General features: G+C 51.8%; 1 protein-coding gene across 7 annotated transcripts in view; it reads left to right on the forward strand.

Moving 5' to 3' along the window:
• The first annotated feature begins 5,105 nt into the window (after positions 1-5,105).
• lrp4 (low density lipoprotein receptor-related protein 4) overlaps positions 5,106-27,927 on the forward strand; it is a 56,715-nt gene continuing 33,893 nt past the window's right edge. For 5 of the 7 annotated variants that reach the window (XM_068314171.1, XM_068314181.1, XM_068314189.1 and 2 more), the window contains exon 1: positions 13,749-14,061. In XM_068314171.1, the coding sequence (XP_068170272.1) occupies positions 14,001-14,061 (61 nt within the window). In that variant the 5' untranslated portion in view covers positions 13,749-14,000. Of the gene's footprint in view, positions 5,181-8,413; positions 8,632-13,748; positions 14,062-27,927 lie in introns of those variants that run through there. The other 2 variants (XM_068314207.1, XM_068314225.1) reach the window with 2 other exon arrangements.

Raw genomic sequence — 27,927 nt, forward strand, 5'->3', positions numbered from 1 at the left:
TATGAGGCCCTCGAGCGGGAGGTTGATTGATTGATTGATTGATTGATTGATCTATGGATGCCATAAAGAAAGAACGCCGCTTTATGTAATCAATTAAGGACAAGAGGCCACGCCCTCAGGAAACACCCCACTTCTCATTTAGATGGACTCTACTTTGCGTCTCCATGTGATTGGCAGACGGGTTTGAGGGGCGGAGCTCCCCAGGGTTCTACTCTGGGGCCTGTTTTAATTCAGACCATCAGAAACGCTTTAAATCAGATCAAATCATATAAATCTTATAAAGTCTTGTTGTTGGTTGTTGGATTATGGAGCTCTGAATGTTTAGGACACGCCCACTTCCTGTCAGAGTCAGAGCCAGCTGGATTAGCTCCTGGAGGATCACCTAAACCCGACTTTAAACAACGGGTTCTATCCTGACAGCGTCCTTATTGTTCAGTTTCTCTAAATCTTCTTCTGTGTTCTATTGTTTGGTGTTTTAAGGTGTTTTTTTTAGATGTTTTTAGATTTTTCTTAAATGTTATTTAGATGTTTTTAGATGTTTTTTTAGGTGTTTTTAGATGTTTTTAGATGTTTTTAGGTGTTTTTAGATGTTTTTTAGATGTTTTTAGATGTTTTTAGGTGTTTTTAGATGTTTTTTTTAGGTGTTTTTAGATGTTTTTAGATGTTTTTAGGTGTTTTTAGATGTTTTTTAGATGTTTTTAGATGTTTTTTAGGTGTTTTAAGATATCTTTTAGATGTTTTTAGATGTTTTTAGATGTTTTTAAATGTTTTTTAGGTGTTTTAAGATATCTTTTAGATGTTTTTAGATGTTTTTAGATGTTTTTTTTAGGTGTTTTTAGATGTTTTTAGATGTTTTTAGGTGTTTTTAGATGTTTTTTAGATGTTTTTAGATGTTTTTTAGGTGTTTTAAGATATCTTTTAGATGTTTTTAGATGTTTTTAGATGTTTTTAGATGTTTTTTAGGTGTTTTAAGATATCTTTTAGATGTTTTTAGATGTTTTTAGATGTTTTTAAATGTTTTTTAGGTGTTTTAAGATATCTTTTAGATGTTTTTAGATGTTTTTTAGGTGTTTTTAGATGTTTTTAGATGTTTTTTAGATGTTTTTAGATGTTTTTTTATCTCATCTGGGTTTCATTTTCTTGCAGAACATAAATTAGATTAGCTTTTTCTTTGTGGTTGCGTTGCCGCGTCGCCTCTGGATTCTGATCTGATCACAAAAACACGACAGAACGTTCTGACAGAGCGACGGTTTAAAAAAGAAAGACGCTAATTATTTTGATTATTACTATTGGTTAATTATTGGTTGCGCCGCGATCATGTGACCCGTAAACCTGCGTTAAAAACCCTTTAAAGTTGAAGTTTCTCCTCCTGACTTTGTTCTCGTTGTTCGTCTCCGTCAGAATAATGAGGACAGAAGAACGGCGTCCGGTCGACCTCATGAATATTCATCCCTCTGCTAATTAGGAGGCGCAGCGTGATTGGAGGTTCAGGCCGTTGCTGTCAGAGCTGCTCCGCGTGAAGACGAGGGTGAGGAAGGGTGAGGGGGGGTGAGGAAGGATGGGTGGGGTGAGGAAGGGTGGGGGGGTGAGGAAGGGTGGTGGGGTGCTTCAGAGTGGGCTGTGACCAGATGGTGCTTTTATTTTGGAGGAGGAGCTGCTGTCACGGGGGGGAGTCTTCATAACGCTGACTCAGCATCAGGAGAACGAGTCGACCAATCAGGACGCGTTCTGCTCGTCCGTCAGTTCAGGGACGAGGATGAATCGAGCAACTTTTGGTTCCTTATAAAAAAAAGAACCAATCAAGAACCGATGGAATCCGACAAGAATCCGACAAAGAACTGATGGAATCCAACAAGAATCCGACAAAGAACCGATGGAATCCGACAAGAATCCGACAAAGAACCGATGGAATCCAACAAGAATCCGACAAAGAACCGATGGAATCCAACAAGAATCCGACAAAGAACCGATGGAATCCAACAAGAATCCGACAAAGAACCGATGGAATCCGACAAACAACCGATGGAACATGAACCTCTGTGTCGCTAATGCTAACCCTGAGCGAGGGCGCTGATTGGAGGAGACGTTGGAGGTGAGGAAGACGAGGAGCAGGCAGGTGATGAAGAGTCCTTGACGGGGGGGGGCGTCGTCACGGTGATGGAAATAGCACCGGGAGAAAAGTTTGGTGTAATGAGGCTCAGCCTCTTCTGACGGGGGAGGAAGACGAGGAAGAGGAGGAAGACAGGGTCGCCTAGCAACCGTCACGTTTGGACATGTTGTCTTCCTTCAGGACAGGAAGTGGAGCTCAGGAAGCAGGAAGTCAGAAGCTGGTTTCACCTGCTGGAGTTTCGTGAGTCCCTTTCCTCGTCTTCTCCTCTTCGTCTCCGCGGCGACCTCGTCTCCGCGGCGACCTCGTCTCCAGTTCCACGTCTGCGTTGTTGACAGAAGCAGGATGTCTCCTCCCGGCGGGGGGGCCCTGAGCATGAATATCCATAAAGTGGTCCCATCTGCTCAGCATCCGCGTGTCCTCGCCTGAAGGTCATGGGGTCGTTGCTGTGGCCCCACCCCCCAGGATGAGATAAAGTTTTATTTTCAAGTGGATTCAGGAAGTAAACCGACACGAGTTTAACGAGGTGATCATCTCCTCTAGCATCACGCTGAAGAGAGCTAGCTGTCTGTTAGCATTCAAGCTAACACAAGAAGATGAATCTGAGTCAGATCAATACTGCAGGAAAGAAAAAGTTCTGATCGATAACCGATCGATTTTATCTCGGCGTGAAGACGCTGGAGGTCTTCCTGTTGCTAATGACGCAACGTTTCGTTAGCGCTGCGTAAACGCGTCTGCTCCGCCTCCATCGGTCATCCCTCGCCGATTTAAAGCTTCCTATCACATCTATTGATCGCTTCACGATTCCTGTCTGTATGAACACATCATCCCAGCATCCCGCTGGTTATTGATCACCGACGCTGTGTGTGTGTGTGTGTGTGTGTGTGTGTGTGTGTGTGTGTGTGTGTGTGTGTGTGTGTGTGTGTGTGTGTGTGTGCTGCACATGGACGTGTGTATGGAGCTGATCCAATCAGAACACATCTGTAACTCGTCAGACATTAATAATCAAACCCAACCGTCAAACAAAGGGGTGTGGCCTCATTCCTGTCTGTTGAGGAGGAACGTGATTGGCCGCCGCCGCGTCAGCTCGTTGTCACGTTTCCCACAAATAGTTTTCACACGTTGTCACTCTTTCCCTCCGTGCGCTCGTAAAGTTAATGAGGCGCCGCGTCCTGATTGGTCGTCCTGATTGGTCGTCCTGATTGGTCGTCTTCCTCTTCCTGTTTCCTGTTTCCTGTCAGACGAGTCGATGGACGCCACATACCAGCACGAATAATCCATCCCATAATTTCTCCTCCGTTACCACGGCAGCACTGACATCGGCTCCGTTCCCATGGGCGACGCCCTCCTGATTGGGGCAGACGGAGAGCTGAGGCTTCTGGGAAATCTGTTAGAGTGATGGGATGCTAAAGAAGAGGGGGCGGGTCGCATCCCAACTGACTAGACCACGCCCCCACCCATCAATCACAGCACCTGTCAGGTGAGCCCCACCCCCCAGATTTAGTCGCTCGACTAAATGTGTGTGTGTGTGTGTGTGTGTGTGTGTGTGTTTGGGGGGGGGGCTGTGGGAGTTGGCGCCCCCCCCCCCCCCCCCCCATCGTCACGGTGCCCATCACGGCGTCTTCATCACATTGAGGTTTCCATTAGCCTCTGAGTCCCTCAGGGGGGGCCACAGTGGATCCATTTCACACCTGGAAATATTTTGCTCAGAGCGGGGACTATGGGGCGGGGGGGGGGCGCAGAGGGGGGGGCACAGTTAAGCCTGCATCAAATAACACCTTTATCATTCCACAGCAAACGGCGCCGTCAAGCCAGCGGCGGCGTTCTCTAATTCCATCTCCACAGTCGCCCCCCCACCCCCCCCAGATACCCCCACCCCCCCACATGGACAGGGGTTCACATCACACACTTCCTGAGCGTCTGCGTATCAGACTCTATCAGCTCTGATTGGTTCCACTTCACAGCCGTGAAATGATGCCCAACGACTGGCTGAAGCCCCGCCCCCCACGGCTGGATGAAGCTCCGCCCACATGACAGGAAGTCAGGTGACAGCGACGCCCCTCCCACTCAGAAACGAGTCCTCGTCCTGGACGCCCAACCACCTGAGACTCACCTGAAGCTTTGTTCAGGGCCTCGGACTGAACCAATCAGAGGCATCGTAGGGTTTGAAGCCCCGCCCATCAGAGACATCTTTGGAGGATGACCACGCCCCTCTACACCCGGCCACGCCCGTCTCTCTAGGACTAAGACCAGAACTCGTTTCTGACTCCAGAGTTTAGTCTGCACCCAAACACCCTGACATATTTAGGTCTGGGATCCAATAACCAATAATCAATCCTGATGGGCGGGGCCTGATTGGGGACTTGTTTTCCTCCTGATAACAAATAGATGTTTGTTTATTTGTTTATTTACTTTAAAAAAAAATTGCAGGTAAAAAAAACTTGACAGCATCAGAGGTTGTGTCAGTGTGTGTGTGTGTGTGTGTGTGTGTGTGTGTGTGTGTGTGTGTGTGTGTGTGTGTGTGTGTGTGTGTGTGTGTGTATGTGTGTGTGTGTGTGTGTGTGTGTGTGTGTGTGTGAGTGTGTGTGTGTGTGTGAGTGTGTGTGTGTGTGTGTGTGTGTGTGTGTGCTGCGAGCCTTAGGAAAACATTTCCACCTCTCGTCACGATGACTGCTCCCACTTAATCACCAGGAATCTCACACACACACACACACACACACACACACACACACACACACACACACACACACACACACACACACACACACACACAGGACTGCAGCTGAAGTACGACCCAGTAATTACACACGTCCTCACACGGACGCAGCGCGTTCGCTGTCCCTCGTAGCGCCGCTGCTCGCCGTGATGCGTTCAAGGACAACAGGAAGCACGTGTTTCTACTTCCTGTCAACATTTGTCTTTTATTTGTTTTAGTAGTAGTTTCTTTCAATGAAACGCAGCTTCTGGAGTGACCTTTGACCTTCCTGTGCTGACGGATGGCGAGCGGCGCCGCGGAACGATGACACAGAGTTCCCTTCGCTAGAAAGAACGAAAGAAAGAAGAGCTTCTCCAGGTAAAGACTCTTATTTTGGCGGCGTTATAGGTAGGCACAATGTAGCCACAAGAGGACACAAGCCAGTGTCTTATTGTGCCGGTCCCAAGCCCGGATAAATACAGAGGGTTGCGTCAGGAAGGGCATCCGGCGTAAAACTTTTGCCAAATCAAAGATGCGAATCAAACCTATGACTTCCATACCGGATCGGTCGAGGCCCGGGTTAACAACGACCGCCATCGGCGCTGTTGACCTACAGGGCGCCGGTGGAAATTGGATTACTGTTGGTCGAAGAAGGAGAGGAGGAAAGTGCGTTCGCTCGAAGAAAGAGAAGAGGAACACCAAGAGTACAGGACTAAGAGTAGGGATGTTGAATGTTGGAACTATGACAGGAAAAGGTAGAGAGTTGGTTGACATGATGCAGAGGAGGAAGGTAGACATACTGTGTGTCCAGGAGACCAGGTGGAAAGGTAGCAAGGCTAGAAGTTTAGGAGCAGGGTTCAAGTTGTTCTATCATGGTGTAGATGGGAAGAGAAATGGAGGAGGAGTTATCTTGAAGGAGGAGTTTGTTAGGAATGTCCTGGAGGTAAAAAAGAGTGTCAGATAGAGTGATGAGTCTGAAGCTAGAAATAGAAGGTGTGATGTTCAATGTTGTTAGTGGGTATGCTCCACAGGTAGGATGTGAGCTGGAGGAGAAGGAGAAATTCTGGTCGGACTTTGATGAAGTGATGCAGAGCATGCCTAGAAGTGAGAGAGTTGTCATTGGAGCAGACTTCAATGGACATGTTGGTGCAGGAAACAGAGGTGATGAGGAGATGATGGGCAGGTTTGGTATCCAGGAGAGGAACGCAGAAGGACAGATGGTAGTTGACTTTGCAAAAAGGATGGAAATGGCTGTAGTGAATACTTTCTTCCAGAAGAGGCAGGAACATAGAGTGACCTATAAGAGTGGAGGTAGGAGCACACAGGTAGACTACATCTTGTGTAGACGGTGTTACCTGAAGGAGATCAGTGACTGTAAAGTAGTGGTAGGTGAGAGTGTAGCCAAACAGCATAGGATGGTGGTGTGTAGGATGACTCTGGTGGTGAGGAAGATGAAGAGGGCAAAGGCAGAGCAGAAGACGAAATGGTGGAAGCTGAAAAAGGAAGAGTGTTGCATGACTTTTAGGAAGGAGTTAAGACAGGCTCTGGGTGGTCAGGAGGTGCTTCAGATGACTGGACAACTACAGCTAATGTGATCAGGGAGACAGGTAGGAGAGTACTTGGTGTGTCATCTGGAAGGAAAGTAGATAAGGAGACTTGGTGGTGGAATGAGGAGGTACAGGAGTGTATACAGAGAAAGAGGTTAGCTAAGAAGAAGTGGGACACTGAGAGGACTGAGGAGAGTAGACAGGAGTACAGGGAGATGCAGCGTAAGGTGAAGGTAGAGGTAGCAAAGGCCAAACAAGAAGCTTATGATGACTTGAATGCTAGGTTGGACAGTAAGGAGGGAGAGACTGATCTATACAGGTTGGCAAGACAGAGAGACAGAGATGGGAAGGACGTGCAGCAGGTTAGGGTGATGAAGGATAGGGATGGAAGTCTATTGACAGGTGCCAGTAGTGTGATGGGAAGATGGAAAGAGTACTTTGAAGAGTTGATGAACGTGGAAAATGAGAGAGAACAAAGACTAGAAGAGGTGACTGTTGTGGACCAGGAAGTAGTAAAGATTAGTCAGGATGAAGTGAGGAGGGCACTGAAGAGGATGAAGAGTGGAAAGGCAGTCGGTCCTGATGATATACCTGTAGAGGTTTGGAAGTGTCTAGGAGAGGTGGCGGTAGAGTTTCTGACTGGGTTGTTCAACAGGATCTTAGATAGTGAGAAGATGCCTGAGGAATGGAGGAGAAGTGTGCTGGTGCCCATTTTTAAGAACAAGGGAGATGTGCAGAGTTGTGGCAACTACAGAGGAATAAAGCTGATGAGCCATACAATGAAGTTATGGGAGAGAGTAGTGGAAGCTAGACTAGACAGAGGAGAGATAGTGAATATATTGGTAGAAGGATGCTGAGTTCTGAACTGCCAGGCAGGAGGCCTAGAGGAAGACCAAAGAGGAGGTTTATGGATGTAGTGAAAGAGGACATGAAGGTAGTTGGTGTGAGAGAAGAGGATGAGAAGACAGGGCTAGATGGAGGAAATTGATTCGCTGTGGAGACCCTGAAGGGAAAAGCCGAAAGGAAAAGAAGAAGAAGATAGGTGAGCTTCTCCAGGTAAAGACTCTTATTTTGGCGGTGTTATAGGTGAGCTTCTCCAGGTAAAGACTCTTATTTTGGCGGTGTTGGGCCAGTCATGTTGTGGGGGACACCCGTCGGACCGTGTGGGCGTCGTGTCGGATGGCATCGTCCGTCTGGATCTAGATTTCACTCACAGGAAACTCACCCGTTTCCATGCCAACGACAGAAGTGATGGAGCCGCCGCCGGATTGTGTTTTTGAGGAGGGAGACGAGGAGAGAAGAGAGGCTCCCCACCAAGACCAATGTACCACCAATCACATCCTCCCGTCTGTCATGGGGAAGGGGAGGGGGCGGAGCCAGGGTAAAGGAGGCGTGGGATTAGAACCAACATCCTCTTCCTCAGAGGTCAGAGGTCACACATTCTGCTGTTTGCGTTGTTTGTGTCTTCGTCCCACAACGTCCAGAACAACAAACAAACAACAAACTCATTAGACGGCTAACAGGCGGGCGCTCTGATTGGCTGAGCAGCAACATGTTTATTTACTGGTATTAAATAAACAACAACAAAAACCTTCTCTAATGTTGTTGTTTTACATCCTGGTTTCAGTGGAACAAACAAACAGGATTGATTTTCTCTTCTTTGATCTGATAATTACTTTTCCAATTATCAGCCGTTCCCTCGTGTGGCGCAACAGTCAGCCGTTGCCATGGAAACTTCCTGACACGTGTTCTGATCGACGCCGATCCGTTCCAGAAGCGTTCTGTGGATACTTTTTCTCACGTTAATGAAGCTGTGTGTGTGTGTGTGTGTGTGTGTGTGTGTGTGTGTGTGTGTGTGTGTGTGTGTGTGTGTGTGTGTGTGTGTGTGTGTGTGTGTCAGACTACGGTGTGACAGCAGTGGTTGTTGATTAGCCGCCTCTGATCCAGAGTGTGTTTAATAGATGTTGATTAGCCCCGCCCCTAAACCCCGCCCCCGTCCTTTTAAGGAAATAGGTTTCTTTCACACTGGATTAAAGTCTAATTATCTCCGTCACGCCTCCTCAGCCCCCCATCGGCCGTCGCCGCCACCGGCATTAGCTCCTGCTGTGGAACCGTTCCATTGGTCGACACCTGTTGGCGCCATCATCAGTGGGTGGAGCCACGGCGGGTTCCTGACGGCCTCTGATTGGTTGAGAGACTGACGTCTGACGTTCCTCTAGAGATAACACTTCGAGTTCAGCGAGGCCGTTTCTCCCCAACAGGTGCTGCCCGTCAGTCAACAGGTACGCGTGCAGCCCCGCCCCCTGCCCCGCCCTAACGCAGGTGGGAACCTTCCACAAAGGGCGGCGTGTAAACACGCTGTCTCTGAGCGGCGAGCAACACAAAAGGTCGTCGGATTAGCCGCTAGGTTATTGACACAGCTGTGAGGCCCCGCCCCCTCTGCCCGTATGGCTCAAAGGAGTTGCTAACATGCTAACCCCCATGCTAACCCCCAAGCACCGTGTCGGTTCTTCTGAAGGTTCAAAGGAAACCAAAGCCAGACAAAAACCCAACGAGCCCTCATAAGCCCAGCACACACACACGCACGCACGCACGCACGCACGCACGGACGCACGCACGCACGCACGCACGCACGCACGCACGCACGCACGCACGCACGCACGCACGCACGCACGCACACACACACACACACACACACACACACACACACACACACACACACACACACACACACACGATGTATGGAACTTTAGTGTGCTGTTGTCTTCCAACCGTCAGCAGGTCAGTGGGGTTCAGTGATTGGTCGGTAGGTCAGTGGGGTTCAGTGATCGGTCGGTAGGTCAGTGGGGTTCAGTGATCGGTCGGTAGGTCAGTGGGGTTCAGTGATTGGTCGGTAGGTCAGTGGGGTTCAGTGATCGGTCGGTAGGTCAGTGGGGTTCAGTGATCGGTCGGTAGGTCAGTGGGGTTCAGTGATTGGTCGGTAGGTCAGTGGGGTTCAGTGATTGGTCGGTAGGTCAGTGGGGTTCAGTGATCGGTCGGTAGGTCAGTGGGGTTCAATCATTGTCTGAACCTCCTCGTCTTCTTCTGTTTCTTGACTCGCTGGCGCCCCATGTGGACCGGTAGAACCACAGCGATATGTTGTTTTCTTCTTAGTCCTTAATAATCCAGTTGCTAATCGTTAGCTAGCTGCTAATCGTGCTCCATCACGCTTTTTTTTTTTTTTTTTTTTAATGATTCGTAACCTGTAACAGTCACGGAGCCATTTGGACCCGGTTACCATGGAAACGAAAACTCTGTTGACACCTAAAGTGACGATATCTCTGTAGGTATTTTATGTTATTAAAAAAAGATAACGTGTTGCTTCTGAAATGAAGAGAAAATGAAATGTTATTTTCGGGACAAAAACATTTCAAACCTTTTGAGCTCTTAAAATAATAATAAAACACGGAGTTGAAGGTTTCTCTCAAATTCATCTACAGTAAAGGGTGAACTTATATTTTCCGCGTAACAACAAAAAAACATCAACCGTAATTTAGTCATTTATAAAACAAGAACTAATTCACTGAAAAATAAAAAATAAATATTTTAAAAATCTGCATGAATATATAATTTACCTGTTTTGTGGGATTTCTGCTCCTATGTCTGTATCTGACGCGTATTTAGACAAAAATAATGAAAATAAAAACCCGAGCCGGGGCCACAGGCGTCAGTTGGGGGGCCTCAGAGCTGGGGCCCCCTCCCTCCACAGGGGGGCCTGATGGGTCCAGGTGTGTGAGGCGTGTTTACTTGCGTGTGAACGTGCGGATTCATCCAGATTATCTGCAGCTGCGTGGGTGTTGACGGTGTACATACGTGTAATCCCAGGGCGTGTTCTCCTTTCACCGCGTCAACAGAAAGCGAGTCCTGCAGCGTGTTGTTGTGTTTGTGTCAACTCACCTGAGCGCCGGGCGGCGGCGGCTCCAACAGGTGAGACCACGCTTTGTTCCACATGCGTGTGCTTGTGTCGACACGCCGCCGCCAGCGACGAGGGATTTGGTGTCCTGACAGCCAGGAGGTGTGATCTGGATCCGGATCAATCCGCCGATCACCGCAGACGGGAATCCGGTCCTCTAATCGCCGCAATTAGTGGGTTTTTTCCTGCAGAGTCAGCGAGAATTTAAGCTTTAGTGAATTTAAGACGCGTCTGTCGTCCATCAGGACGAAACGTGACGACAGCAGAGCGACGGTTAGTCCCTGAGAGACGCTAACGTTCATGTCAGGTCACATGACCCGCCAACAAACCATTCCTTCTCCATTACGCCCTCACCTAAAGTAGTTCCCCCAGATACCAGCTGCTCCACGTACCAGTTATCAGAGACACGGGTCCCAGCAGTGAGACCGCATCTCGTTCTTTACCACGTGTCGGCGGATGGATACGACATCAGTGGGACCGCATCTCGTTCTTTACCACATGTCGGCGGGTGGATACGACATCAGCGAGACCGCATCTCGTTCTTTACCACGTGTCGGCGGATGGATACGACATCAGTGAAAATTCGAACCTTTTTTGCCCCTGGGGGGGTCAGGGTTTGGGGGTCGTACACCTGCCCCGCACCTCATTGAAGCAGTGAGGCTAGTGCATTAGCAGCAGGTTATTGACCCCCCCACAGACGCAGCACTCATGTGAGTTCAGGTTGGCGTTAGAACCAACACCCTCCTCCAGACGGCTGTGTAAAACAGAATCAGTGTGACTCTGGTTTCTTCTCATCCACTTCCTGCCCCAGACGGGGGTTTTTATGGAGTTTATTCTTGATGGGGGCCAAACGGGGGTCTGAGCCAATCAGGAGACGGGCCACAAACTAAAACCCTTCAGAGGGGAAACCACGGCGTGAAGCACCTCTGATTACACACTGACTTATTTAAGGTGGACTTGTTCATGATTGACTCACTTAAGGTGGACTTGTTCTGGGTCCAGACTGTTTGACCTCTGACCTGAGCAGAGGAAGAGGAGGAGAAGGTCATCTTCTCTCATGTGAGAACATGTGGCATCGATGTGTATGAGGTTCATCCAAGAAAACACACACACACACACGCACGCACACACACACACACACACACACACACACACACACACACACACACACACACACACACACACACACACACACACACACCTGCCTCTTCTTCCATCCGGGGCTGCGTCATCTCCTCGTGGACGTCCTTATTTATCAGAGGAAGCTAAAATGATAATCCCACAGCTGTTCTCCCCAAACACACTCACACACACACTCACACACACACACACACACACACACACACACACACACACACACACACACACACACACACACACACACACACACACACAGAGTCAGATAACAGCGGTGTCTAAAGACAGAACTGAACCCTGGGAGGAGCGGCGCGGTGACTTTTTGCCGCTGTGAGTGATAACAGCGGCGAGCGCTGGAGCGTTCACTCTGTGTGTGTGTGTGTGTGTGTGTGTGTGTGTGTGTGTGTGTGTGTGTGTGTGTGTGTGTGTGTGTGTGTGTGTGTGGACACATTCATCACAGGTTATAATTAAATGTCTCCATCTCTTCACCCGGAGACAGGATGGAGCTGCTCTCCGGTCCCGGTTCTGATCCAATCATCAGCCGTCGCCACCAACCCGGAGCAACACTTCTGTAGCCCCTCCCACCGCTGTAGCCCCTCCCACCGCTTTTGGCGGTAAATCAGGAATAGAGATGCGGCCCCGTCTATTTCCTGATGTCCCCCGTCGACTCCAGAGCGTTCCGTGCTAAACGGGTTCATGGGTTTTATTGAGACGGGCTCTGCGGCGCCGCTGTAGCGCCGTGAGGCGTGAGCCGACTGGTGATGTGCTGTTTAGGGATGAAGGAGCGACATCATCATCGCCTCATTACCGGCGCGCCTCCTGTCCAGGGAAACGCCAGGCCCTAAATGTGGCGTCGGCGCATCGGGACACGTTTGGGCAGAGGGATACACCGACGGCGCGCTCCAAACGTGCTCCTGACATTAGCAGTGTGAACGCGTGGCGCAGGCGTCCGGGAAGACGCCTGACAGAAAAGCTAACAAAACGCAACCCGTCCTGCATTCTGGAGCAGGCATGCCTTCATTTAGCAGCCCGTTAGCTGCGATTAGCTCGTCATCTAATCCAATCTGAAGCTGTTATTAGCTGCTAGCAGCCGTTAGCAGCCGTTAGCAGCCGTTAGCAGCTGTTAGCAGCGATGCTCCATCAGCGAGTTTTTTTTCAAGAGACGTCTTTTCCCGTTCACCGCCTTCACTCTTTGAACTTAGCTTTGACGCGAGGCGCTAAAGCTAGCCTTACCTGAGGTACACTTGTGCTAAATGCTAATGTCAGAGTCCAGATTTATAAAGACGGTTGTTGGTATTAGCATTAGCAGCCGTTAGCAGCCATGTTCCACCAGCATTTTATTTTCTAGAGCCTTTGCTCTTTGAACTTAGCGTTGACACTAGGCGCTAAAGCTAGCCTTTCCTGCACTACACTCGTGCTAAATGCTACTATCAGAGGACCAATGAGTCCAGGTTTATAAAGATGGCTGCTGCTAACAGCTGCTAACAGCTGCTAGCAGCTGTTAGCAGCTGTTAGCAGCTGCTAGCAGCTGTTAGCAGCTGTTAGCAACAATGCTCCACCAGCGTTTTGTTTTCCGTAAACGTCCTTTCCCGGACGACGCCTTCGCTCTTTGAACTTAGCGTTGACACGAGGCGCTACAGCTAGCCTTTCCCATGCTATGCTCATGCTAGATGCTAACATGAGGGACCCCAGGTGTGCAGCGGCTCCAGACGGCTGCTGCTCCAGTCCAGGTGAACAGAAACCTGTTTCTACGTCTGTCACTCAGAAACACTCCGGGAACTTCTTTCCTGCGTGGATCTGAGTTGTGTTTGTGTGACCCCCCCACTCTGAGCCACTCATTCACGACCACCGTGGGCCGGGGGAGGCTTTGTTCTCCTCCTCCTCCTCTGAGCGTCTGGGTGGGAGGGGCTGAACAAAGTTTTTCCACGGGGGGAGCGGCTCCACAGCCCCCCCCGCGGCTATAGATGGTGCGTGGATCCATCCTCCACCTCCTGACCGCCAGCTTCTCTCTGAAACACTGAGTAATTTAAGAAATGACATAACGAAGCCACGGATTCTGGACGAGTCCATTTCTTGTGGGATGGGGGGGCCCGCGGGGGGAAACGGGGATAATCTAACGGATGAGCAGCATAAATGTGGGTTGAATGTATTTTATCGTGTATTTTTTTAAACATTAATTAACATTAATGTGTCTCTGTTGCTAAGCGACGCCTGGTTTATCTCCAACCCGCCACCGCGGACCCGCGGACCCCCCCGCGGCGGCCGGTGGTTCGGTCCGCAGCTCGGTTTGGTCGCCACGGACGGAGGACCGGGGCACAACATGTTGGAGCCGGAGCGGAGCTCCCCCCGCTAGAGTTAACTTTTTAATCCCGGTTTCGTCGCGTTATCACCCCCCCCGGAGGAGGCGGCGGGAGGAGGTCGGGGGCTCGAAACCCGCCAGTCATGGTCTGAGCCCCGCGTCTGCCCCCACGGAAACCCGCCGCGGCTGTTTGAAGCGAGCAGAGCTCACCGGGACGCGCAGCGAGGGGACGCCGGGAGAGGCGACAGGAAGGCGGGGACGAGATGCAGCTGGCCGCGGTGCTCTGGAGCTCCCTGGCGGCGCTGCTGCTAACGCGGACCGCAGGTGAGCAAAACGGTTAAAACGCTCCTGGGGGGGGGGGGGTTCGAACCAACAACTCTGGGTTTGCGTGTTGTTGTTGTTGTTTTGGTGTTTTTTATTTCCATTTTTTGGAAAAGCGGATCTATTTTTGTTTGAGCTGTTTTTATTTTTTTAATTCTCTGAATTACCGGGACTCGAACCAACAGTGTGAAGTTAGTTGGATCAGACCGGATTGAATCCGGTTCTAGTTTAGTTTCCGGCCCTTTAATCGTGTTTGACATCAGATTTATTAAAGTGTTAAAGCCTCGGTGGGATTAGAGCCAAGTTGTGATGGAGTTTAATAGGATGAGTTCACTTCTGATGCTCTAACGTGGACCTTCAAACGTGTGTGTGTGTGTGTGTGTGTGTGTGTGTGTGTGTGTGTGTGTGTGTGTGTGTGTGTGTGTAACTCAATCTGATGGGTGGATGCATGTGGCTGATGGATCTCCATCTTGAGGCTTCGCCATCAGTCCTGCTTGATGTGGGAATAGAACCCAAAGCCTTGAGGCTGATGCGTCTCGCTGGAGATGCCAAGAAGCTGAAGGAAGAAGACAAGAAATGCCCCCCCCCCCTTTTAAAAGAAAAAAAAAAAAAGAAGAAGCCATGTGTGATTGATTTTGCGGCTCTGCATGGATTCTGGGCTGGAACAAAAGACCTTCTCGCCTCCATGAAAGAACTGATTCCCACCCGGGATGTGATGGAAAAAAACACGGAACATTAGCCGTGTTGTTTACCTGTGATAACCAGCATCCTGACCCCCCCACATCCACCCCTCCCATCCAGGCTGGATGACCCCCGCAGTACCCGTTCACGTCTGAGGGCTTGAACCAACCCCCTTCCTATGTTTTCTCAACATGTTGTATTTACAACATGTTAGAACAGCCGCTGGAATGCAGGGACCCTAGCGCACACACACACACACACACACACACACACACACACACACACACACACACACACACACACACACACACACACACACACACACACACACACACACACACACACACACACACACACACACACACACACACACACACACACACACACACGTGACATAATGTAAAGGCTCCTGTCTGCAGGAAAGCGGGGGTTTGATCCCCAACCATCCGTCGGGGCCTCAAACCTTCGCCGTGACGGTAGCGGCTCGTGAACGCCACCAGGGGGCCGCCCCCCAAACGCCCCCCCCTGATAATACCCCCCCAACCGGATGATCTGGGTTCTAATAATAGCTGTTTGATTGTGCGTGGACCGATAATGGCATTGGTTTGCGTCCCGTTGAACGGGGGGGTGTCGGGGGGGTTCCTGTTCCTTTGAAACGCCGCCGTCAATTCAGAATATAATTGTTTTGTTTCGGAATCTTATCCAGTCGGATTTCAAAGCCTCATGTGATGCCGAGCGTCGCCGTGACGACGACATCTGAGGCTCTGGAGATGGGATCGCGTCCCGTGGCCGTCCAGCGGTGGGGAGTTTCCAGGATCCTTAAAAAGGAACGCGGACGACTGTTCTTTTTTTGGAAGCGCGACTGAATCAGTCGACTGGATTTGAAGCCGTCGGAGCTGAAGGTCGGACCCCCCCCCATCGCCCCCAGCTGACGGGACCCGACCCGGGTTCACGCCGTCCACCGTGTGGAAGGTCAGGAAGTCACCCGGCGTGGCGCTAATGGGCCGCGCTGGACTGGAGAGGCTGTTTAATGATGTCATCTGGGACGGGACGCCCCCCCCCCGGACCCTCCTCTTTTACTCATCAGCCATCGATTGGACACAGAGGCGGAGTCCGGCTCTTGATTGTTGGTCATTTAAGCAGCGGTGGCGGATAAATCCATAATCCGGGGGGGAACGGGGTTCCTCCAGGTCCCAACGGGAATGGCGGGGGCTTCAGCCCGGGAAGCTCTCCTGGAAGCGCTGCTCCGTTTTAGCCGCCGCCGCCAAAAGAAGAGGAAGAAGAGGACGAGAGCGATGACAGGCCGACACATGAGGAACACATCGCAGATTGTTGAAGTCGTAAAAATGTCCGCTGAAGTTTCCCAGAAGTCGACTCCGTCTTCAGTTTGCTTCCACCGAACCGAAGTTCTGTTTCAGAAGCTAACAGAAGCTCCGCCCAGTCTAGATGCTGATTGGCGACCGTTTCTGTTGTCACCTTTGACCTTAGATATGCTGAAGTCTCTGTACGTTTTTACATAACCTTTGACCTTAGGTAGGCTGAAGCATCTGTACGTTTTTATTTCACTTTTGACCTTAGGTAGGCTGAAGCATCTGCATTTTTATGTCACTTTTGACCTTAGGTAGGCTGAAGCGTCTGTACGTTTTTATGTCACCTTTGACCTTAGGTAGGCTGAAGCATCTGCACGTTTTTATATCACCTTTGACCTTAGGTAGGCTGAAGCATCTGTACGTTTTTATTTCACCTTTGACCTTAGGTAGGCTGAAGCATCTGCACGTTTTTATATCACCTTTGACCTTAGGTAGGCTGAAGCATCTGCACGTTTTTATGTCACCTTTGACCTTAGGTAGGCTGAAGCGTCTGTACATTTTTACACTTGTCAGTGTTAATATAAAAAATAAAAATATAAAACACGCTGATGGCCTGCGCCGGGGCCCTTTAGCCCCTCCCCTCCTCCGTGGATTGATTGGTCCCCTGATACCCCCCCCCCCCCCCCCCAGTGAACCTGTGGTTTTCACCAGAACCTTAATTTACGACCTTCTCCACCCACGTTTGATGAAGCGTCCTGGCAGTCGGGGCGTCGGTGTCGACGACGTTTCCATGGTGACTGATAACTCCGCCTCCAGACGGACCGGTCGGTTCTGGTTGCCGTCCCGTCCCCCATCATTGGAGGATGTGGGGGGGGCGGCTCTGAAACGGGACTCCTCCGTCTGCACGCTCGGCTGGTTTGATGGTTTTTGCATGTTTGCCCCTCACCTTCCTGGGGGGGGGCTGCTCGGGGGCTTCAGGACGTGGGTAAAGGTTTCGTTAATGGACCCAGTGTGTGTGTGTGTGTGTGTGTGTGTGTGTGTGTGTGTGTGTGTGTGTGTGTGTGTGTGTGTGTGTCCTCCTCACGTCTGGCTGGTTGGGTTTGTGTCGGCCGGGCCTCTACTTTCACCGGGGGAGGGGGCCACCCGATACCCCCTCTGAGCGTTCTGCGTCTCAGATGAGGGGATGGGGTTGCACCTCCAAGGTAGAAGGTTCCTGGACCCCTCCCCCACCACCGCGCTCCTTGTACCCCCGCCTTCTTATAAATGACCTGGCTTACCTCTGTGCCCCCCCCAGGGTGGCGATCATCTTTTGGGCTCTGGTTTCAGAACCCGACACCACGGCCCTGGGGGGCCATTTCAATAATGTTCACACATGTCTGCTTCACAGACAAACAAACAAAGTGGACCTCAGCGCACCTCCAGGGGGCGGGGCTTAGCAACACCACTGGAGGGCGTGGTCTGGGCTGGGCTGGGCTGGGCCGGGCGGAGCTAGCCGGGTTGGAGATGCCACCCGGGAGGGCAATTAACTCACTCACTGCTCAGCGTAGCTTAGCGGTTAGCCGTTAGCTTAGCTTAGGCAAACAAGGCAAACAAACGGCGGTCATAAAAACCGACTCCCGACCTGAACGTGAGACGTCTGGGAAGGCACAGCGTACCCACGGGTGGGTGGAGCTTGTGGAATGACATCATCAGGGCGACCGGCGGTCGTGTTTCCATTGTGGGGGGCGGGGCTGTGTGCTCAGATGGCGTCCGATTGGACGGAGACGCCTGCAGGTCGTATGAATTCCTCTGAGCTGCAGATTATTCAGACGGTAATAAACCTGGGTCCGCCGTCACCGGGGGGGGGGGCGGGGGGCAGAGGACAGCCAGATAAGCAGGGCTGGAGACTTTATGTCTGAGCACCAACGGGGGGGGGGAGTAAAGGACACAGGGTTTGAAGGACACGGCTCATGCAGATCCATAGTAACTTAATTCTACAGCTTCACTCTTCCCTGGGGGGGGGGTTGTGGGAGGGTGTTAGTGGGGGGGTTAGTGGATATTGAGTGAGAGTGAGGGTGGATGTATGCAGTGAGAGTTAGGATTCGTTTATGGGTGATCAGTACGAAGTCCGTCCCACAAGCTGTCGCCATGGAGACGGGAGACGCTTGTTTTATTGATCTATGATCAGACTGATCAAACTGATCATGTCGACGGCGGCGGCCCCACGCCTCACGCCATCAGGAGACAGAACGCCATCATTCAGAGTTTAGGGATACCTATACACACACACACACACACACACACACACACACACACACACACACACACACACACACACACACACCCTGTTGTGAATATTAAACTCTCTGCCTGAAGCCTTTGAAGGAACATCCCAACATTCCGTAGATCTTTTCCCACCACCCCCGCCGCTCAGGTGGACTCCTCCTTTTCCCCTCCCCCATCAGGACCGGCGTTGGGTGAGGGGGCGGAGCCTACCGGAGCAAAGCACAGAGCCCTCATGGCTCCACATCAGGTTGTTTTCCTGATGGTATCTCTGCCGTCACGCTCAAACATCTCAGCCTCTTCCAGGTGGGTCGTTTTAACTGCCCCGCCCACCTTACCTGTCCCCTGTGGGGGTGAGGGGTGGGTTGGATGGAATGGGGGGGTCTTCTTATTGATTCATGCTCAGTGGCGGCTGAATGATGCTTCATTTGCAGCTCGTTCATCTACGCGTCCTGGAACCCACACGGCTCCCATCTCACCTGAAGATCAGGTGCGCTGAGATCTGATTGGACCACACACACACACACACACACACACACACACACACACACACACACACACACACACACACACACATTCACACTCACACTCACACTCACACTCACACACACACACACCTATACACATTTTGCTCAGCCTTCAGGTCTCTCCCTGTTAGCGTTCGTACCTAGTTCTGATTCCTGGATTATTTGCCTGCCCCCTGTGGGATTTGTTTGCCTGCCCCCCATAGGATTTGTTTGCCTGTCCCCCATAGGATTTGTTTGCCTGTCCCCTATGGGATTTGTTTGCCTGCCCCCCATAGGATTTGTTTGCCTGTCCCCCATAGGATTTGTTTGCCTGTCCCCTATGGGATTTGTTTGCCTGTCCCCCATAGGATTTGTTTGCCTGTCCCCTATGGGATTTGTTTGCCTGTAGGACTGCCTGTGTTTCTGTCCTGTGGTGCTTTCGGGTTCGTCAGACGTCTGGTTCCTGCTGTAGCTTGTGACGATCCTGGATGCTAGCTGATGGCTAGCAGATGGCAGCTAACTGCTAAAGCTAGCGTAGCTGCGGGGCAGGTATGATGTCACCCGTCTGACTGTGACGCCTCTTGTTTCCACATCGATACCGACGCCGTGATGTCACCCGGCGGCGTGAGCACTGTAACCCGACTCGACGCGACACACAAAGCGTAACCGGAGCGCGCCCCCATCCCCCCAACCCCCCAGGCCAGTTGTTGACGCAGGTGCACCCGCTCACCTGATGACACGTTGGGGAAGCGGGGCTCCTTTGTGTCTTCATGTTCCTTCAGCGGACCCTCACCCTCCATCGCCACGCTGGGATGAAGGAAGTGTAGGTGGGGGGGCGTAGGAGGGGGGGTTCGGAGGAAGCCTTTGAAGGCGGAGGGTGGGGGCGCCGCTAATGAACTGGAGTGTCCATAGAAGTGGAGTCTTTTCACCGACGCCAAGGAGGACAAAGTGTCACAACAAGCCCGCCCCCCCTCCCCCCCAGCGGCTCAGCGCTGCCTTTTGACTCAGTGGAGTGTGGGCATCTGAAGCGGGGGCCGCCGGCAGAAAGCAGGGGGAGGCCCCGTGTACTTTTTAAAACAATGGCCCCTTAAATGAAGACCCCTCCTGCCTCTCGCGGACCCTCCACTTCCAATTAGACCCCCTCCTGCACAAACATCTGAAAGCCCTGAATATAAGGGGGGGCCCCAGAGGAGAGGTTGTTCAGTCTGAAGGACTTAGCATTCAGAAGGCGGCTGCTTCGGGCTCCTGAAAGCCTCCCGTGGGCCGTGAGGGCCCGGGGGGGGGGGCTGGTGGGGGCCGGTGTCCCGTCGCGTCACCTCTGTTCATCGGCGCTATTCTCCACATCCCCATTCCTGGTTGCTCCCCCTGCTGTCCCGGACCCCTTTCCTCCATGCTTGGCTGTTCGCGGGGGCCACAGGAGCCACGGATGGACGGGGCCTAAGCCTCTGCCGCCCCCCCCTGTTGGTAGTTTAGCCATGGTTGACAAACATTTAACTTATCAAACAGACATGAAGTTATTTAAATGCTAATGTGCTAGCGTGATTATTAGCATTCTGACATGCAGGCAAACAAGGGGTCATTAAGATGTCGGCGTAAACACTGCCCCTTCGTCTTTCTCGTCTTCCTCATTGCTGGAACCTGTCATGTGACCAGTTGACCACCTGTAGAACCCATGTTAAAGGTCATTAGAACCCGTCTGTGGACCGGTACCCCTCTAGCGCCTCTAGTGGACCCTTCTGGGGGAGTCCTAGCCCAGTCTTCGTGGGTTAAGACACTGGAATATTCCACCAGTACTGTAACCTATAATTAGGGGGCTGGGACTGGAACCATCCGGGAGGTTTTCTGCTCCAAGGTTTCCATCTCCGAGCCCCCGCCATGTTCTCTGTGGGTACGGGGCTTCATTCCTGACCAGGAGGCCCCAGAGGGCCCCGTTTGGTTCCGTGGCTCCACAGGACAGCAACCCAGAACCTCCGTTACTGGAACCGCTGGTTTGGTGCTTTTGGTTTGGCAGTGGTCGTCGGTTCGGAGCCCTGATGTAAAATTAGACCTGAACAGAACAGGAAACCCACTCGGCTGCCAAAACGAGTTTCATCTCCGTCTGATTCGCCGATGTGTCGTTGGTGGGGGCTCTGAGATGAAGGTGGTTGTTGGTTCACATCTCCTCTGACAGAGCTGCCCTGCATTTCTATTTAAACTGCTCCTTTGTCACCAGCAGCTGATGAATGACCTACATTACCCATGATCCTAATGCACTCCCAGAGACGAATGATTGCTTGCCCCTTGTTTGTCAAACAAACAAGCAAATAAATCACAATTAAACACGAGAAGCAAATATCTCAGCTTAATCTTTCGCTAAAGGTCGAAACAAATCGTCGGTCGTCTGATCGGGCCTTAAAGTTCTGGAAGCGTTTGGAAAAAGCTAAAAATAGAAGGTTGGCGGATCTTCTTCTTTATTGGTCTGTGAAGACAGGAAGGAAAACAAGGAGGATAATGAGCCCAAACTGTGTTACGGTGACTTTGCCGGAGGGTTGTAGTGTCCAATCCCTGGGGCCGGAGTTAGTCTGTGGGCCCTGGAGCGGAACGCGGGTAGGAAGATAATAATAACAACAACAGCCCCCTCAACAGAACCAGGGGAACCATCTGCCCCCGCTGGAGTGGGCTGAAGTGGGCCAAAGCGCTCGTCAGACGAGGGGGGGAACTAATTGGGTCAGCGTGCTTCTCCACTCCTGTGGCTAGCTGCTGGGTCTGGTGGGCTTCTATTCCGAGAAGCGCCGACTCAAGTTATTGCCTCCGTCTCTGTTGGGTAAAGCCCATCGTCTCACATTCATTTAATGAGCTCCAAGTCGTAGTCACGGCCCGTGACTCTGTCCAGATTTGGGCTCGTTAGCTCCACTTACCAAGAAGACCTTGTCCTTGAGAGTCTAGCATTCTGACGGGGATGGAGGTCCAGAAGGGGAACTCACGGGTCGGGCCGTTGGGAAGCAGATAGTCGTGTTTCTAAAGGTGGTCAGTTTCAGCTGCGATTAGAGGAGCTTCTACGTTTCCTGTTGAAGTTCTGACCTTTAAAAAACTTCGGGAACTTCTCAAGTTGACTTTGGGTACTTGCTCGTCTCACAACAGTTTGACTAGAACGGTTCGAACCAGTGAAAGACACTAGTGACTTACGAGGTAACGGTTTTGACCAGAACCTGAAGCCCGGTTCTGCTTCAGGTGTTAGTCTCTCAGGGAGGGGAAATCCGATCCAGGTGTGGCCCTAGCTGTGGAGTCGACCAGGCAGTCTGTGAACTGGTTGTAAATCTGGTCCGGGTCCAGTGAGGAGCCAGGTTGGAGTCGTGGTCTAGAGGCTGTTGGAGCAGGAGATTATCTCCGGAGCAGAAACGTTCCTGGCGTCCGGTTCCAGAGTTACCCCTCCCATTCTTGAATGCCGTTGCCGGCGGTAAATCCTCGACAGGTGCAGCGGCTTAAAGCCACGTTGGTTGCGGTGTACATTTGCGTTTTGATGGTTGGGGGCTGCGTGGGTGGATGTATGCAGGACAGGTGCCAGGGCGCAGTCAAGTTGACTGTGGGGGGGGTGGGGGGTGGAATAAAAGGTTCAGCTGGCGCCTGGCGCCCATGGCGCTCCACTCAGATATGTGCCTCTGGCTGGGCGCCACGGCAACACACACCAACCGGAACCGCTGAAGTCGACCTGCTGATCGGAACAAACACACACCGGGGGTGTCCACCTTCACAACCCCCTCCCACCATAGTCATTCCACAGCATCAGATGACCTCTTGACCTTTAGGGCAGGACTTGGAGGTAATGAGCCTCCAGGACTCACCGACCCTGAGCAGCAAGGAGGCAGGTCTGGAATGCAAACACCCCCCCCAGTTACCCTTGAACCGCCGCTGACCTGGGTGGGTGTTGGTGGGGGGAGTGATGCTCGGGTTGGTGGGTGGATGGGGTGGACAAGCGTTGCGATGTGTCTTGTAGCGGCGAGTGTTACGACTGTTTGCCGTAGCGTTACAATTGTTCCCTGTAGCACTCAGCGTTACGACTGTTCTCTACAGCCTCAAGTGTTACACCTGTTCCCTGTAGCGTTGTGACTGTTCCCCGTGGTGTTACAACTGTTCCCTGTAGCATTATGACTGTTCCCTGTAGTGTTACAACTGTTCCCTGTAGCATTATGACTGATCCCTGTAGTGTTACAACTGTTCCCTGTAGTGTTGTGACTGTTCCCCGTGGTGTTACAACTGTTCCCTGTAGCGTTGTGACTGTTCCCCGTGGTGTTACAACTGTTCCCTGTAGCATTATGACTGATCCCTGTAGTGTTACAACTGTTCCCTGTAGCATTATGACTGATCCCTGTAGTGTTACAACTGTTCCCTGTAGCATTATGACTGTTCCCTGTAGTGCTTAGCGTTACTTTGAGTAACGGTTAGGTTGGTCGGTGGGGGTCGTACCCGCCGTCCTCCTGATCTTTTGTTTTCGATAAGACAAATCACATACGGAAGCTAACCAATAGAAATGCTACGTGACATGAGGTTGTGACCCATAATGCAGTGCTTCTCTTGGAATGAGAACCATGTGACCCTTAATGACGTGAATCCCAAATACAAAAGGATGAAACGTCTTCCTGGTAAATCTCATGACGCCACGCTCATAATGATCCCATTACATTCTTCTTATTTGTGGCCCATTATGGCCCCCGGACGATGCCACCAGTGGGGGGGTGGGGGGGTCACATGATGCCAGATCAAACTGGATGTGGAGGGAACCTCGTGTTCCTGATCAGTGGGATGGCTCAGGGCGTGTTGTTCTCCAACAGAGCCGCCATTCACTGCAGTTCTTACCCGGCTAGCTCGGCCGCTACAGACGTGACCGCCGCTAACACACTAACACGGCCGCTAACGGCTCCTAGTCAAACACATGATTCTCTGCTACGCCTTCCTAATTTATCAGATCCACTGTAAATAGTCCCAAAAACGCCTCCAGTGAGTCACTGGATTCTCTCGTCGTTGGGTTAGGATTTGGGTAGTTCAGGGGTTACGGTGAGGGTTTGGGTAGTTTTAGGGGTTAGGGTTAGGGTTTGGGTAGTTTTAGGGGTTAGGGTTTGGGTAGTTTTAGGGGTTAGGGTTAGGGTTTGGGTAGTTTTAGGGGTTAGGGTTAGGGTTTGGGTAGTTTTAGGGGTTAGGGTTAGGGTTTGGGTAGTTTTAGGGGTTAGGGTTAGGGTTTGGGTAGTTCAGGGGTTACGGTGAGGGTTTGGGTAGTTTTAGGGGTTAGGGTTCGGGTTTGGGTAGTTTTAGGGGTTAGGGTTAGGGGGTACATATTCTCCTGGTTTCCCTGAATCGAACCCCCAAACATGAGGCGTGAATGTTTCCCCTCCAGCAGCAGCATTCTGTCCTCTCAGAGAGCGATTTCAGCGGTGATGATGATGATGATGATGATGAGTAGGACTGACTGTAACTCATCCCGTCTTTTATTCAGATGTGGTCTGGTGTATTTACTGGTTCATTTAAAGGCCGACTGACACGCCAGCAACAAACAAAGCAACAACATGCTGTCAGAATTTGGGGCTGTGCTTTGTTATTTATGAATGTGTGTCTTTAATTTGAAGCTAAATGAAGGAGGAACAGTTGTAATTGGAGAGAAGCTGCTGGACTCCGCCCCCTGAGGTTCTTCCTGTTCAGGACGTGGCTTCAAATCAAAGAACTGTAGATAAACAACCAAACAGCAGCGACGAGCGTCACAACTGTTCCCTACAGCGATGACATTACGAATGATCCCTGTAGTGACGAGGGTGACGACTGTTCCCTGTAGCATTACGACTGTTCCCTGTAGCATTACGACTGTTCCCCGGTAGCATTACGACTGTTCCCTGTAGCATTACGACTGTTCCCTGTAGCATTCCAACAGTTCCCAGTAGCGTTACGACTGTTCCCCGTAGCATTACAACTGTTCCCCATAGCATTACAAATGTACCCTCTGGCGATAAGACTGTTCCTTGTAGCATTACGACTGTTCCCTGTAGTGTTACGACTGTTCCCTGCAGCATTAGCGTTATGACCGTTGCCTGTAGCATTAGCGTTAGCTGACGGGACGTTACGACGGTTCACCATAGCATTAGCGTTAGCTGACACGGCGTTACTTGAAGTGGGCGCTGCTTCATCCTGACTCTTTTGGGACCCGCCGGTGTTGGCGGCGGCGCTGCAGCGCGTCCTGATGCCAGCGCTGAGTCACGCTGCCTGAACGCTGTGACCTGTTTACTGTGTTTGGTGTCCTTGCTGATTTTTCCTCAGAGAGAGAAGCGCTTCTTATCTCCAGCGCTGGAACGAGGGGGGGGCGTCAGCGGTGAGGGAACATCAAAGGACGGGAGGCTAAATATACTCATCCCATTTTTGGCTGTGCGTTAGCGCGTAGCTCTCTGTGTGGGCGCCGCCCCCGCGCGTGAAACTGGATCCCAATCCCACGTGTGAACGCGACGCGGGAATCAACGCCCACCGTCGCCTGAAAGAACTTTGACCATGAGAGGAATGTCATTGTCGTGCTGAGCCAATCAGAGCAGAGAGCAGGGCGGGTCATGGTGTTGCTATAGTAACAGTCATAAAGGTACTACCGAAGTGAATAAAGAGTTATTTTCCGTTCCTTCATCTTCATCGCTTTAGACGGTTAGGAGGAAATGCAGGCAGCCAAACCGACCAATCACAGCTCTCGGTTTCCACTTAATGGAGGGGCGGGGCTAGTGATAGAAGCATCAAGGCTATCTGCCGCCGTGGTCTTTGGACCTGTAGGCCTCAGCTGGGGGGCGTGTCCTACCAGCTGTGGGGCGTGTCCTCCGGGCTTTGGGGCGTGTCCCACCCTCTGGGGGGGGTTGGGTTTCGGGTCTTTAACGGCCGACCTCTCCCCATCCTCGGGGTCGTCCTCATTGTGCGGGTAGTTAATGATTCTGCCCCTCTGTTTTCTACCCCCCCCCCTCCGTGTCCTTTCAGTTCCGCCCCCCCCACCTTTTATGGAGTCAGGAAGTGGCTGCTGTGAATGGACGTAACTTCCAGGTCAACGGCTCGGGGTCAGGGGTCATGGGGGGGGAGGCGGCGACGTCAGATCTGTGCTCGCATCCCACATGGTCACGACTCCGGTTAGCCCCGCCCACAGGGTCACGTCTACCCCCCCTCCAGGGTGACAGGAGGGAAGCGTCCAGCTGGATGGGGCTGTGCTGCTCTCCTGAGGCCCCCCTCCTCAACCCGGCCCCATATTTTCAGGCTTCAGCGCCGACCTGTCAGCCCCCCTGTCCTCCCCAGAGTCAGAGTGGGCCGGCCCCCCCCATCAGGCTTCTGTTTGAACAGCCCCCCCCCACTGGAGGACCCCTTGTGCTGCCTTTGTGAGCTCATAAATAAGATCAGAGCTCTGTGTCCGCAGACGGGCCGACGGCGCTGGGGGGCTAACGCCGCCTGGCAAGCTTATCAATCACCCCCCGCCCCCCACTGCCCCCCCAGCCCGAGTGGGTTCATTAGAACCAGAGACTTTAATAAAGATGAACTGCGTTCAGGGTTTGGAGACGTTCTGACCAGACGTGCTAGCGGTTAGCGGTTAGCGGGTAGCATGAATGTTTACGACCGTCTGATTGGCTCTGGGCGTCATGTGACGTCATTTCGGGATGAATGATGGTCGATCAAATCTCAGTCCGTCCAACAGCATCGGTCCCGTCCAAGAAGCTGCCGCCGCCGGCAGAAGCAGCACAGATTTATGGCTGGGGGGTCACAGCGGAGGCCGCCGCCGGCGTCGTAAAAGTGATCGTGTCCCTGAGTCTGGAGGACCGGAGGCGGAGTCAAACAACCAGGAGACACACCAATAGAAAGACAGAATGGAACCTCAGACAATACAGTAGAACAACACGTAAAGAACTAGATGCGGTCTCACTGATGTCGTATCCATCCGCCAACACGTGGTAAAGAACGATATGCGGTCTCACTGATGTCGTATCCATCCACCAACACGTGGTAAAGAACTAGATCCGGTCTCACTGATGTATCCATCCACCAACACGTGGTAAAGAACGAGATGCGGTCTCACTGATGTATCCATCCACCAACACGTGGTAAAGGACGAGATCCGGTCTCACTGATGTATCCATCCACCAACACGTGGTAAAGGACGAGATGCGGTCTCACTGATGTCGTATCCATCCACCAACACGTGGTAAAGAACGATATGCGGTCTCACTGATGTCGTATCCATCCACCAACACGTGGTAAAGAACTAGATCCGGTCTCACTGATGTATCCATCCACCAACACGTGGTAAAGAACTAGATCCGGTCTCACTGATGTATCCATCCACCAACACGTGGTAAAGGACGAGATGCGGTCTCACTGATGTCGTATCCATCCACCAACACGTGGTAAAGAACGATATGCGGTCTCACTGATGTCGTATCCATCCACCAACACGTGGTAAAGAACTAGATCCGGTCTCACTGATGTATCCATCCACCAACACGTGGTAAAGAACTAGATCCGGTCTCACTGATGTATCCATCCACCAACACGTGGTAAAGGACGAGATGCGGTCTCACTGATGTCGTATCCATCCACCAACACGTGGTAAAGGACGTGATGCGGTCTCACTGATGTCGTATCCATCCACCAACACGTGGTAAAGAACGAGATGCGGTCTCACTGATGTCCATCCAGAACCATTCCTCCCATCGTTTTCTCCTCTGAACATTCCAGAATTCCGTGTTTTCCAGTTCTTTCCTCCTGACCTGAACGTGTTCAGAGTCTACACGCCTGCGGGGCCGTTCGCGAGGCTCATGCGTGTCCAATCAGACATGTATGTCACGTCCATGAAGGCGGCGCGTCCAGACAGACGTGTCTCTGGCGTGATGACAGCAGGGATCGTGTATCACGCCAGCGAGAGGTCGTTCGCTCCGGGCCCAGATCAATCTGTCATGAGAATTACACGCGTGTCAGAGGCCGGGATCGCACCTGTTTCCCCCCCTCAGCAGACGGGGAGCCTGCTGACAGGCGGGGTCGACAGGGCGCCGTTGTTGAGCCGAGGGACGACCTCTGGAGCCCGGCGGAGGTCGTGTGGAGGAAACTCCAGAGCCGTCTTGCTTCTGCTGTCTCCACCA

Source organism: Antennarius striatus, chromosome 1 (genome assembly GCF_040054535.1).
Source record: "Antennarius striatus isolate MH-2024 chromosome 1, ASM4005453v1, whole genome shotgun sequence".
NCBI lineage: Eukaryota > Metazoa > Chordata > Actinopteri > Lophiiformes > Antennariidae > Antennarius > Antennarius striatus.